Source organism: Eschrichtius robustus, chromosome 16 (assembly GCF_028021215.1).
Source record: "Eschrichtius robustus isolate mEscRob2 chromosome 16, mEscRob2.pri, whole genome shotgun sequence".
NCBI classification, from domain to species: Eukaryota; Metazoa; Chordata; class Mammalia; order Artiodactyla; family Eschrichtiidae; genus Eschrichtius; species Eschrichtius robustus.
The window spans coordinates 35,777,082-35,791,898 of record NC_090839.1 but is presented as its reverse complement, the minus strand read 5'-3'; the positions used below and the strand labels follow the sequence as shown (position 1 = coordinate 35,791,898).

Genomic DNA, 14,817 nt, shown 5'->3' with positions numbered 1-14,817 from the left:
GACCCCCTTTGCAGACGGAAATCAATTCCTTTAACTTTTTCTAGTCAGAGCCCATTCACTTCAGCACCTTCGAAGCCAACCGTGGCATCACAAATTCCAATATCCATTAAATCAAATGTCAAATACTAGCTTGGGAAGCTTTATATCACCCTCTAGGCTCAATGGTGCTGTACAGTGAACTGTCTTAGAACTTGAAAAAAAAATAAAGCATCATTTTTAGTATAAACAAATGCTTCAAATGTATGACATCTATTTTCTGCCTTCAAAGGGAAAATTTTTAACTCAGACGCTTGGCACTAAGATCACACGGGATCAACTCAGTGGACTGACTTAAGTGTTAAAACTTTTTAAAAGTACGTTAAGGGCTTGCACCTGCTCCCCCATCCACATAGATGTACTGACACGTATTTGACTAAACTGACTACATACATGCCCAAGCAAGCAAGCTGAGCAGATTTTACAAGATAAGCAACCAAGTGTTTTCATGTCTGAGGGTGGCTAGAACACAAAATTGCCAGTCATCTTGTGGGGGAAAAGAATGCCTTTGAAAAAAATATGTAGGGCATCATTTCAGATAAAATGTATCCAAATGCCATCCTGTATACAGGTTTTGTTGTTTTGTTTTGTTTTTCCTTTTAGTGCTACTTCTTATCAAGGGGCCTAAACTTAGTCCCGCTTTCTGCTGTTGTGATTGAGAATTCTTAGAGCCTTGCTACTCAATGTGTAAGACCTTAAGCCGGTGGGTAAAGGCAGCTACACCTGGGAATGTGTTGGAAATGCAGAATCTCAGGCCCCACCCCAGACTCATGGCAACAGAACCTATGTTATAACATGATCCCAAGGGGTCTGTATACACATCAAGGCTGCATTCTCCTGGAGCTAGTATTGGTGATTCGCATGCACAATAAAATCTAAAAAGTTTTATTTAGAGCATTGGTCCCCCAAGTTAGGTAGAAGTTCACTTTGAAGTTTGCAGGGCAGGGAAACAGTGAGAAAACTCTGCCCTGGAGAATACCATAAGGCTGTAATTTATGTCAGTGGGGTGGAGGCAAGAGGAAAAGCAATTTACCTGAGCGAAGCAGACCTGCATTAATCCCATCTCACCCTACCTGCCCCCTGCAAAAAATAAAGCAGAAAAGGAATAGAATAGTGCCAGGGCAGTCCTACTTCTTTGTGATTGCCCATCCATGTCACACTTATTTCTACACTTAAATTGTTCTTTACTGCAAGGCTGGGTTCTTTTTGCCTTATAACAGATTGGGCGGCTGTGGCATCTAACACTCCGTGAATCAATATCTTAACATTAATATGACTCTAGAATAGAAATACACTATTTTAAAAAGTGCTGTGAATTGCACAAATGATTTTTCCACCTCCAGTAAAAAACTGAGGAAAAAAATATGGAACACTTAGATTATCCAGTAATGATGTAGCCTGCTACCTAGACCAGACTGATAGATCATCTCTCCACTCTTGTCCTCTTGAGGTACAATTTAAAGCAGCAAATGGAGTAGAAATTATGAAAAAATGGAAGCACAGAGAAATATGTAAACGACTCATCTTCTTCTTCCCCAATTTTGAAGGCAAAAAATGAACAGAGCAATCTGGACCTGCCATACAGGTTAAAACCGTGCCAGGGAGGTGCACACAGCCCAGACAAGCACAAAACGAGATGACACAACTTAATCAATTTTGAAAGGTGATCTCCCCAAATTCAGAAACTTACTACATTTTTTGAAAAGCCAACTCTAAAAAGATTCAAAGTTTCCTATAGAATAGTGACTGAAAACTGAAGACATTCAGTGTCATGGGGTTAGTTATGACACTTTTTTTCTCAGAATGAGGAATGTGAGACAAAATGTCTGTAGGAATGTAGAATATATGTAAGAATATTATGTTTCTCAAATGAGCTGCCAAGAGGGTCAGAGTCCTCAACTATTAAAAAATCTCTGAAACTAAACTGAAAATGCCATCATCTATATATATGTAATACTAATCACATATATCTTCATATGTATATTTATACATATTACATATGTCTATATATATTTACACATATATTTATATGTATTTACACATATATTTGTATGTAGATTTACACATATATTTGTGTATATATTTATATATATTACACATATATATGTCTATATATTTACACATATATATTATGCAAGAACCATTTGAGAAAAGAACATTTGAGAACCATTTTAACCAAGAAAATCAGACCCAATGAAGCAGAGAAATAAAAAGGGACGGAACTGCCAAATGTATGGAAATTCTTGTGCTGTACTTTTACACTCTTATCTGGAGTATTTGGAGATGAGAAAACATGGATTATTATTTTTTAAGATGTTACGACTGTGCAGCCTGCCCCTCACATCCATGGCAAGAGAGGGTGAAGAATGCCAAGGGACAAAGATGATCCCGCCCTCCACAGGGGTGTCTAACACCAATGATACATAAGAGCAATAGAATAGGGATAAAAAGAGACTAAAAGATTTTAACAGTGGAAGGAATAAAAGATAACTTGTACTAATTTTTTAGAAAAATATGATCTATGTAATCTCAAAACTAGGGTTAAACCTATCACACCCAAAATATAACCCAAAATGTAACAGGGTCATTGCAAGTTAATTCCTGGGAAGAATCTGATGATAACAGTCTGTTCCTTTACTAACACACTTTTTTTCGGCCAAATCAAGGCAGGGCTAGGAAAGGAAATTAGAACTAGGCCTCACCAATCACAGCATGATCAGAGGTGACACAAAGTCCTAGAAATTGACCTTAAAATACTTCCAGTAAAATTGTGGGGTTGTGGGTCCCCTGGCCATACAAGCATACCTACCAAACCCTTCCTTGGGTCTGATTTCAACCCAGAGCACAGAAGCCCTGCCACTGGTATGTGTTCATTCTGAGCGGCCTAATTTGACTTCATTCTGCTTGGGCTTCAGTCCAACTGGCAGATGTCCTTGTAGAAGCTTGATCTCAGACACTTTCCCTTTCTAATTTTTTGGCACCATTGCCTCTATTGCATGGGATATCATCTCTGAAACTTTATCTTGGGTTCCCCAGGTTTTGCTTGATTTTTGTTGCTTTGGTTTTCTCTTAAATCTTCCTGCCCCAAAGAGGTTCACGTGAAATACTAAATCATTGATTAATTCCTAGGAATTGGCCAATGACTTGCCTGCAAATTTCCAACCATTCCTTGCCTTCTCCCTACCTCCCTCCAAAATGAGTAGCCTCAGAAGCAAAAATGCAAACACAAGGTAATCTTTGTGAACGCTGTACAAATGCACCATTTTCTCTTACAGGTTGGCCTTTATAGAATGAAATGCCAGAGCTTTGATATTTATTATCTGAAATAGGTTTAACATTTGGAGAAATGTGTTCAAACACATAACCTTGGAAAGAAAAGCAAGCTGATGGAACAGAGAACAGGGGTAGGCAGAAAACAATTTTGCTGTGGAGGGGCAAAGTTAGAAAATTGAGTCCTTTGAGCGTAAAGAGCTCTCAGGTGAGGTAAAAGTAAAATACAAATCAATTTTCAACTCTTCATGAGGGCCACTAGATATCAATTTTAAATATACATGACCACAATATCAATAATGAAGAAATCTTATGTTTTATTTAATACTTTGGCCAGACCAGCCCCTTTGAAGGGATCACTAGTTTAGGAAAGAAGAACAACAAACCATCATTCACTTTCCTGCAGGTTCATCGTTTTCTTAATTATTTCTATTGGTCCTGCTTTATTCTTTCTGCAAACTAAGGGGTGGGGGGTTTCTATATTAGATCAGCAATGTCTGGTTCTTATCCAAATATTCCACCTAATAAGGACGTAAGTTCTCATGGACTGGACAACCACTCTGCAACATTCCTGAGAATTGAATAATATAATAATCTTGAAAGTCAGCAGAGTGGATTATCCACTTTTTTTTTTTTTTTCTGGACATGAACTTGTGACCTTAACAGTAGCACTGCAAAAAAAAAGCAAATGTGCTAAGCACTTTGCCAGAGTAACCTTCCATGTAGACTTTTCATCTTAAATACACACGACTGAAAACAACTACAATTTTTGGAAAATTATGTACAAACCCAATACTTCTTTTGATTACATATAAATACAAATTAGCTATTTTTCCTAAAAAGTGGTTATAATAGTAAATAAATACAAAATAAATCTGACCATTATACTTCATGTGCTGGGGTTGAACCCATATAAAATGTACAACTAAATACATTTTAAAATCTTTAAGGAATAATTCTCTGATTAAAATATTTGTTTTCCCAACTTCTTTTCGTAGATATAAATATATTTTCAAAATAGCTGTGTTTTTTTTTTCTCCATTCCATTCCATAAATAAAGTCTTCATTGGGAAATATTAAAGTGTCAACTTGATTTTTTTTTTTTTTTTGCTTTTTTCTAAAATATATATATATATTTATTTTATTTTATTTTGCTGTGCTAACGACACCCACAACCCTCGACAACCATGTCCTGATAGTTCTTTAATACCACCTTTTCATTCTCGTCAAGGTACAACATGGAGATGGCACTGAGTTCCGTTGGGACACAGCACGCCTTGGGAATCTTAGAGTTAACTGAGTTGACCAGCGTCTGGACGATGGCGTGGTTCGTGGAGTTCAGGTGATCGGCCAGGGGGAAAGGGCACTCCCCGTGGCAGTAAAAGGCATGATACCCCGGGGGGGCGACGATCCAGTCATTCCACCCCACGTCACTGAAGTCCACGTACAAAGGGTGTCTCTTACAACTGGACTTGAGGCGTTTCCGCTGTTTGTGTTTCGCCTGACGCTTTTCTCTTTTGTGGAGAGGGTGTCCTTTCCCATCGTGGCCAAAAGTGACCAGCAAGGGCCTTCTCTGTGACCAGCTGTGCTCGTCTTGGTGCAAAGACCTGCTAATCCGCACGTGCCTCTTGGAGACCCCGTGGCTGTCCTCTGGGTGGGCCACCTCCACCACAAACCCGTGGTTGGCGAGCCCCTGCGCTGTCCACCTCATCACGGCAGGGGTGACATCAAAGCTCTCCCACCTGCTGGCATTCTGAGTCACCAACCTGGTGTCCAGAAGTCTGGTCACGGGGAACTCGGAGTCGGCTGTGGCAGGTTTTATAATTTCATAAATATTAATTCGGTGATGGAAACTGCTATTGTTTTCCAAAGTTTCCTGCATCTGTTCCCGAAAGACCTGAAGTTCTGCTGAGGTGATAAACTCCTCAGTGGGGATAGAAGTTAAATTAAAGAAGAATCTACGGGTTGTTTTTCCACTCATTTCTGGCAATTCTTCCAAAGATTCTAATTTAATATAAAAAAGTGGAAAAAAAGAAAAATCATTCAGTATGGCAAGTATGACAATTTGATTGTATATAAGGATTTATATACATCACTTCAGGGTTTGATTTAACATATGTAAAAATCTGCAGGCAGAAAGTTAAAATTTCCCCTTTAGATAAAGAAATGATCCTCCCTTTTCTATACATTTATGTCAATATGCACACCATGAAACAAAATTTCACAATTCACTGTTACGTGTTTAATCTAATACGTGAATACTGCTTCCAGGTGGCTATAATAATGGGGGAAATGGTGAAGCATTTCTTTGGAATTCACAGACTTCAGGGCAAAAAAAAGTCAGCACTATAGTTAGTAGAGGTCTAATGAGTGAGGATTTGAGGAAATTATTGCATTTCTTAAAAAGAAAAAGGCTTTAATGTCAATCCCTTAAGCAGTATTCTAAAACATTACTCTGCAATTTAGATGACTTACAAATCTCGATATACAGATTTCAGTTTCCTAATTAAAGACTCTGAAACTCAACATCAACGATGACATTTTGCAAAGTACACCCTACTATTTTACTCAAAAGTCCAGAGACAAAGGCATTTACAGGGATCTACTTCTTTGGAAACGTAAGGGTGGTACTAGGACACTGTAGTAATTAAGGCTGGATGATTTCAAGAGAAATAACTTCCCAACTTTGTCTGTTCTCTCACCTCTTTATGACCTCAAAAATCAAAATCTCATTTCAGATGCTTTTGGGAAAAAAATAATTCTCTTCTGTTTATAATTCCTTTATCTTAAAAAAAAAATAAACCATATTAAAAATATACACCTACCCAATAATAGGCTACAGGATACAGATAACCCTCCCCCCACTTTATAAAAATCTACAGAAATGCCATTATGACATTCATGATGTAAGGGATAATCTAATTACAGAATAATCATTTTATATCTATTATCATTATTTTAAAATAGCCATTTAAGTGGGCTATTCATAAAAGTTTTTCCTTATTTAAAATTCCAGAATTTCAATTTTAAGGAGTACTGCTTGTCGAGCAAACAATAAAATATAACATAGCACCTTGAATGTATAGTCTGCAAATCATCAAAGGTACACATTATTATTAAATTGATAGTAAACAGCACTAGAATTTGGTATATTTGGGTTTACTTTCTTCTAGCTTTACCACATCCTGTTATTTCACTGTCAACAAATTTTACCTGCTTCATTCAGGATCCAACCTGAGTGCTAACAAAATCTATTTGGCCATGTCATCACCATAAGAGGAAACCATGTTTTCATTAATTTTCTGGTTGTATTTCTCCTGAACCAAACAGCTATTCATTGTTCACAAAATTTAGACACCTTAGCAAAGGATAATCACTTCAGATCGCTTACTCAAAGGTTCTACCTGTGTAAACCTTCATCATCAAAGCAACAGTCATCACTGCAAGCTAAGGTCAACAGGGGTGGTTTATACCAAATTATGGAGGAATGCTTTAATGAGACGTTTCTCAAACTTCAACCTGTGTGCAAAACACCTATAGGACACCTTAACTCTTCAAATGCAGATTCTGATTCAGTGGGTGAGTCTGGGGTAGGGCCTGAGATGCAGCATTTCTAGCAGCTCCCAGGTGAGGTAATGCTGGAAGCTGGTGAACTGCCCTTCGAGGCTAAAGGTTTTAAAGAATGTTTTTCACATGCAAGTATAAATTGCCAGGAACATATTTTAAAGTGCCTTTTTGTTAAATAATATAGAAATGAATAGACGAACCATTAGCGTTGGCCAAGGAGTAAGACTTGAGGCCAGGGGTGAGCAGCCAGACTCAGAACAGAAAGATCTAAAGCTCCTCTCCTTGGACAGGGAGACCATCAGGCCAAGAAGGGAGTTCCCCACGGTCCCCTCAAGCCTGCTAACCTGCACCCGTACGGATACATTTGGAGAGCCGCTCTAAACCCCACTGCTGGCTAATGGTACTTCGGGCCAGGCACTATTTTTAAAATAACCCTCCCACCAATCAACCAGAACTCTCCTCTGTGGCTCCGACAAGTATCAAGGGTTGTGTTTAGCCCCTTCTTTCCTTTCCTCCCTGCAATTCAGGAGCCCTCTGATGTTTCCCCTGAAGGCATTCTTTCAGCAGAGAAGCCACCAGCTACCAGAGAAAAGAAGAGTGACCTAAAAATCAGCACATCCTTCAGACACAATGACACAAAGCCAAGGCCTGGACCCGGGCAACTGACTTCGCTGATCCCAGCACACCTAAAAGCGCTCTCTCTTCTTTTAAGGAGAGGAAGGAACGGCACATTATCCAGGGCCTTTGGGGAACAGCTGTATTAACAAAGGTGCCCAGAGAAATCATACATACACACACACACACACACACACAAACACACACACACACCCAGGAGGAGGATGAAGGAACAATCTCCCAGGTAAGCACGAGAGACAAGTAAAGAGGATGGTTATAAAAGGGGCATTAAATAGAACAATAACCCTCCAAAAGACTAATATGAGACTGAATTATATAAAACTGCCATCATTCAACTGGATTTAACCTATAAAAAAGCAGTTTCATGTGCTTCAAAATCTCATTGGAGGTAAGTGGCCAAAAGGATAATCACTTAGCAAAGGAAAAAATTACACTATTAAACATTAACAAGTAATGTGAAGATCCCTCTCCAACTTTGCAGTTTCATCTCAGTCAGCCTAATCCTGAAGGACCACTATCCCTCCTTAATACAAAGGCCTCCATGACAAGACCCCTGACTGCAGACTCTGGTCACAGAGATAAGTCAGAAGGTCACAGGAACCCCCAAACCCAGGAAAACAACTGACCAAGGTTAGGGCACCTACTACCCTCTCCTTTGATCTTCAAGGGAACATGAATTTTTTCTAGAAGGTAGAAAAAAATCTGAACCTTTTGAAATGAAGTAAAGAATCTGCAAATCACCACATCAAGCCTAGGGATTCTGAAAATATGGAGCATTTACCTAAGTAGGTAATGTATGCTTTTCTAGAGGTATATACAATTATTAATTCTCTGTAAATAAATAACCCTTATTGAATAAGCTGCACTTGCCAAGGGATCTGAGGATTCCAGCCTATCTTAGACATGGGTTCTTGAACCTCTAAGTTCTTATCCAAATAGATGGAGCTATGGCTGCAAAAATGTGGGAAAGTAAAGAAAAATAAGGCAACAATGACATTTGACCTCTCCTCCAAAAAGTGAAGTTCTAACTTAATCATCTATGCTGTCAATTATTCATCTACATTCGAAAAGATGAGATTGAATTCCCTCAGCTAGCCTAGGTCCATTTTGGCCTCCTCTTCCCTAGACCAGCAGAGAATAGGACATAAAGAAACAAGTCATCACGATAATGACAGCAAGTGTGCTGAATGGTTGTTTGTGCCAGGTCTGGCACTAAGAACTTTATATGAATTACCTTATGACAAATCAGTTAGAGAGGAACTGTTACTAGCTCCATCTTGTAAATGAAATAGTTGGAGCTCAGAGAGGTTATGTGACTTTCCTAAGGTCACAGAGCTAGTAAACTAAGAACATAGCTATGAACTTGAGTCTACTGCAGCTCCCAAGTTTCTGGCCACTAGACGGCACCATCTAACATAGGGGAGGAGTCAAAAACGCAAGCAAAAGTCAAAACCATTAGAGGCAGATTTATATTTAACACAATGATAAGTAGGGCAAGTTCTGTCCCAGTTAAAGGGATAGAAATGGTGGAAGAAGCAGACAGAACAGAAAAGTAAAGCAGAAAAGTAAAGTGGCAGGGGCCACTGGGACATACAGATCTTGTGTGGAACCACTGATATTTTGTGACTGCCTGTTTGTCCTACAGTATGACGAGGACAAGTTTTGCTGAGTTTTAGCAAAAAGTGAGTTGTCATTACATTTTGAGAATTTTGCAACACTCTTTAGACAAAAAAATGTCCATTAAGAAAACAACAATAAAAACCTGGGAAAGTTCTAGCAAATCAGTAAGGTTGGAAATCACTGCCCTGAAATAAAATGAAAGTAGTGGAGAATAATAAATAAAATTTTCCAAAATATAAAATAATGGTTAGAGAATTGATGTATCAAGGAGAAAAAAAACGATAAAATACAAAAGGTTAAAATGAATCAGTTAAAAAAACAAAGACAACAAAGGAGATGGCAGCTAAAAGAAAGAGCATGGTCGTGGTCACCAACCCTGATTTGGCCTCTACCCACTCTCTTAGCTCCATCACCTTTGGAATGATCCAGGGCCCTCTTATTGTTGCTTATTTGGTGAAATACACAAAGGGGCAAATCTTAAAAAAAGACAAAATGGCTCCATGAGGAGGGATCAAGGGGGAACAGAGAGGAACCAGTAAAAAAGAGGCAGAATGGAAAACATAAGTGCAAGAACTATCTCTGGGCACCAAAGCCTCAATCTCTATGAGCATTTCCAAATAGAACGCCTGTTCTACCTAAAGGGGGCCTTTCACAATCACAATGAAATACCTGGGGACACTGGGGAAGCACCCCAAGTGAGCACTGGTTTGGGGGGGTGTATGTGTCCAAATCCTTTGGTTGCACTGGGAATTTGTGATACCAGTGCTCCATCACAGAGCAGTGGTTGTTTCTTGAACTTTCTTTTTAAATGGATATTTTCAAGAAAATTACATTTGTGGGAACAGGGTTAATCTCTATTTCAAAGCTTCAGTCATAGAGGCAAATAATTCAGTTATTTTGGGCAAAAAGAGAACTGTGTCCTTCAGAGTCTGGAGAGCGAGCATGTGGTCCTTCCATATTCCAATCTGACAGGAAAGAATGAAGATTTTTTGCAAGGCCAATAAAGTCAACCAATTTCAATGTGTTTTTAACTACAAGCAAAACACAAAACACTGTTTCCAGTTGAAGAAGTGATTTTTCTATCCTCAGTGGCCGTTCCGAAGCACTTTTTAACAACTCTGAAAAAAGAAAATTTTTCCAGCGCTTGGGCTCTCCCAAATAAAAGCCACTGGAGAAAGGACTAGACAAAGCTTAATAGGAGAAATGACAACAGATAATTTCTGTGTCAGATCACCTATGATGTGGACCCATTATCTTCACACATCGGTTGAAAGAATGCCATCATGATACTTCTTGTCTTGTATTCCGCCAAATTACCCAGATCCCACCCGCAAATAAAACCAACAGGTAATTCTCGTAATCAGGTCCTTTGGTCCTTTACCAAATAAACGTCCACAAAGGCTCTAGGAACCAAATTCTGCTCTTAAACCTGCAGCCTTAATCACATGGTTTATTAAAAGATTTTTTAGTGTCATGCATGGATGTTTTATAAACAAGAATGTTTACAAAAACCAAATTCTGGTTTACGTAAAAATGAAACGGTCTTCAAAAAAGGGTAATTTGTAGCTTAATGATTATATGCTAGTCTTAAGAAGAAAAGAAATGGGTTTGTTGAAACTTGGGGCAAACATTACATAGCTTTTTTTATTATCTAACTGCATAAAGATCTGAAGTTATTGCAAGTTGATTTTAAGCAAGTTGGTAACTTCTGCACTATTTGGTGCATAACATTTACACGTTTAAAGACATAAATTCTGACTTATAAACTCAAGCATGCTATTTAAGTTAAAATCATACACTCCAATAAGTTCTAGCCTGTTTAGTTTTGGTCGAGCCACTTCCAGAGGAAGGAGAAATATGCAGACTTCACTGATGGAATCCTCATGCAACTGAACGTTTTTAGGTGTCAAATGCCTTAAATGATCTATCTTCCTTTAAAGTTCTAAGAGACATACACAGTGCCTTCTTGGACTTAAAAATAAAGTTCAGAATGGTTTCCATGCTATATCTCCAGGAGAGGTGGCTGAAATAGCAATTCTTATTACTTTTCTATCCAGAAAAACAATTCTAATCAGCAGCAGCTGGGAATGATGAACTGGATCTATAATCTCCCCAAGGTGGTGATGACAGAATGTACAGGAACAAGAACATTTCTGCATGACAACAGACAACTTCTGCTTTCAGTGGATGAATCCTGAAGGAGTAAAATGGGATCTTATTTCCTTTCAAATATGATTTCTGCTAGCAGAGAGCACCTCACTTAGAAATGTGCTGAAAAATGAATTGATTTTTCAATTCATGTCCCCTTCATTATGTATAGCTGCCTTGATGAAGTCCCTTTTGTTATGTGACCGGCCTTTAGGACCCCTTCCCACTATCGACTGCTGTTCTCACAAGTATAAGTTCTCCTTCACACTGGTAGAAAATGCCTGGCTGTGACACTACTGATTTGTTTATACCAGAGGGTAGATTTCCACTTGAAATTGACCACCTCAGCAAGGCAAGGCAAGAAAACTGGAACAATATCCCTGTTCCCTGATATCCTACAAGTGGCTGCTCTGTGATATACAACTTTGGACCATTCTCTAGAACTTCAACGAACCTGGGCTCGTTTAGAATGTGTTAAGCCAAAGGAACATTTAAAAGTGTAGAAAAAGAATTGAAGTGGAAAATATTTTTGACCAATTGCCCTAAGAACTTGGGTACAACAGATCTCACTAGCTGCTCTAAGACATTTCAAATCCACTAAATGCCTTTCTGATGAAACAAGCATAAATATCCTACCTTAGAAAAACCACATCCAGTATCATTAAAGAAAAAAAAACCCCACATTTCAATGCACATGAAGGAAAACAGGCAGTTGCTGCAAAAGCTTTTATCTGAAGGCTAGCCTTGTCTCTACTCCGGAGTTCATCTCAGATTTAAGCACAAGACAAGAAAGTCATTATGGAAACAATAAGATTGATTGTGGAATTGATCTCCCACGAGGATTAGATAGGGATTTGAAATATTCCAAACCAGGTCCAGATCTACTGTAAATTAGAAAGACATTGGAGCCCTGGGCTTTGATTTTTCAATACTATCTCTGAAAATTCTGCCCTTGGCTCTGTCATGCTTGAAACCCCGGCTTAAGCAAGAGAAGCAGATTTATAGAGCAAAGGCTTCCAAACAGACCTAAAGAGATCCCAATCTGTCCCCCTCCTTCTCATTCTTCTCCTATGGAATTCTTGCACATTTAGCTGACTAGGGGCAAGTCTTTTGCCCTCATCTTCCCCATCACTTGATTTCTCTCCAGTTCCTGGAGGAGGAGTCGCTCTTCTGGCTGCAAGCCAGGAAAAGGGTGCAGATTTACCAAAGGGGAATCCCTGGCTCTCCCGCCACACAGGCAGTGAGTGAATGCCAGGTTCGTAAAGGTTCTTACAGAGGCAAACATGGAAACGTCTGCAGCGCCCCGGCCAAGCTGCCCTTCCAGGGACGCCTGCTGTCTGCCCACTGTGGGGCGCTTGGCTAGACGACTCCCCGCCCCCGTCTCCGCCCCCGCGCCCCGGCTCCAAGCCTCACCTTCGTGGTGGAAGCTGCGCACGGTGTTGGCGAGGCTGGCTGCCCTCTCCAGCCGGTGGTCCGGGGCGGGCGCGCCAGGCTGGCCCGAGTGCCGGCGGTACAGGTCCAGCATGTAGGGGGGCACCACGGCACCCCTGCTGGGGGTGGGTCTCTGCTTCAGGCCGAACATGCTAAGCAGCCGCAACTCGAACTCACTCAGGACGTCTTCCGAGGGCTGGGACGAAGACCGGCCAGCAGACACCGCGAACTTCCTCCGGCCCAGCTCGGGAATGAGGCCGGCCGCAACGCCCAGGAGGACCTGGGGAAGCAGCAACGCTAGAAGACAGCGGGTCCCGGCCACCATGGTCGACCTGAGGACAGGGCCGACGTGAGTCACGGAGTTCTCCGCCCAGCCCTCCCCCTTCCGCCCCCGCGGTCCCGGCTCCCGCTCGGTCCCCTTGCTTCCTCCTCCAGGGTGCCCACCCGGCTGACAACACTCGCGGAGACACTTCAGAGGAGCTGAAGCTCAAACGTTTGGGAGAACGGAAGACCCTTAGTTCCTGAGCCAGATGGATTTCCCCCTCCCATTCCATTCTCAATCCGTCTGACAAGATTTGCCCCCACCCCACCCCGCGTCAGTGACTGTCACCTTTTCTTTCTGTGACACGCTGACAGCCTGTGCAGGGAACCTGGGGAAACCACCGTTTGGTCTCACACCCCTCCGTCCCCTAAACTAACCCAATCACACAGCGCTCGCTTGCATATAAACACTCGCAAATGGTGCATGTGACTTCCTTAGAGGCACTGTATAGAACTTCCTGATACACACACACGGTCTATAACTTCCAGAGCCAGTAAACTCAAGGGCACAACTTCCGAAGTCTCTTGCAACCTGTGGCCCACGTCTCTAATCTTAGAGGTGTCAGGGCAGGCCACTCCATCCCCGAACCCCCTCCCCCCAATGCAGTCAAAATACGCAGGTATCTTCATAGGATTACGTAGATGGCTAATATCTATTAATTCCCGTGTCAGCACAAGGTGGCACGAAAGAACTGCCCCCTCGCATTCCTGGAAACAAACAGGGAGAATCCCAACTTCTAATATTTTCCCAAATGGGACGCAGCTCTGAGTACAGAGAGCAGGTCTCCCGGAGAAACTTGAAAAAGTCAGAAGGGATCGCCACGGCAAGGCGTATAGGTTGGCAGCTAACGGGTGAAATCCAGGGGCCACCCTCTCCAAGGGATTTCTTTGACTTAAAAAAAAAAAAAATCATCTAAGTGTTAACAGCCCTAATAAAATGCCGAAAAGAAGGGAGGGAGGAGGGGCGGAAGAGTGCGAGCCGGGAGTGCAAAGCCGACGGTCGCCCGGCGGCGGTAGGATGGGGGCATCCCCGCAGGAGCTCGGCTGCACGTGGACCTGCTCTGTTTACGTCCGGCCCAACCTGGCCCCGGGAGGGCCTCATCCGCCGGGGCCCCGCGCCCACCCACAGCCCCGGCCTCGGCCCCGGGCCACGTTGTCTACCTTTAGGAGACCGCAGACCGTCTAAGAAGCACGCGGGGACACGTCCATTGAAAGAGCCTCCACATGGAAAAAGCTCTGGCTGAAGGACCTGGCGCAGGGATCGGGTTCCCTTCCTTCGCCTCCTCCTTCTCCTCCCGGGTGCCGGCCGGGCAGTCTCTCTCCGAACGCAGGGAACGGCGTCTCGGGTTGGGCCCAGCGGTGGAGTGGAGGGGCGGCGGGGTTCGCAGGCGGCGAGGCTGGGTCCGCTGGGGCAGAGGCACCGGCGCGAAGTGGGGAGCGCAAGTTACTCTCCCTGCAAGTTCAAGAAGTCTCCAGCCAAGTGCTGACACACAACAGCGAGCAGGGGGAGGAGTGCGGAGCAGGGAAGGGAAGGGAGAAAGTAAAAGCTGGTGCTGTCGTCGTCCTTAGGAACCAGAGCCCGCGGGACGCGTGGCCCCGCGGGGGGCTGGCTCCGGGACTCTGGGGGCGGGGGTCGGGCGCTCGGCGCTAGCTCCGCCGGGGCCCATGGCTCGGGCCAGACATCCTGGGAGACGCCGGGTCCGGGGAAGGGCGCAGCGGCGATCTCGGTGCCGGGCGAGTTGCCCCCCCGCATCACTCTGCCTTCCTCCAGCGCACCCCCATTAGCGC

General features: G+C 42.5%; 1 protein-coding gene across 1 annotated transcript; it reads right to left on the bottom strand.

Annotated features, from left to right (window-relative positions):
- Positions 1 to 4,337: 4,337 nt before the first annotated feature.
- On the bottom strand, positions 4,338 to 14,279 carry BMP2 (bone morphogenetic protein 2). Its single transcript, XM_068565751.1, has 3 exons — positions 14,191 to 14,279; positions 12,691 to 13,040; positions 4,338 to 5,310 (listed from the first exon to the last, which is right to left on the bottom strand). The coding sequence occupies exons 2-3, from the start codon at positions 13,031 to 13,033 to the stop codon at positions 4,466 to 4,468; spliced, it is 1,188 nt and encodes a 395-aa protein (XP_068421852.1). The 5' UTR covers positions 13,034 to 13,040; positions 14,191 to 14,279; the 3' UTR covers positions 4,338 to 4,465.
- Between the last annotated feature and the right edge of the window lie 538 nt (positions 14,280 to 14,817).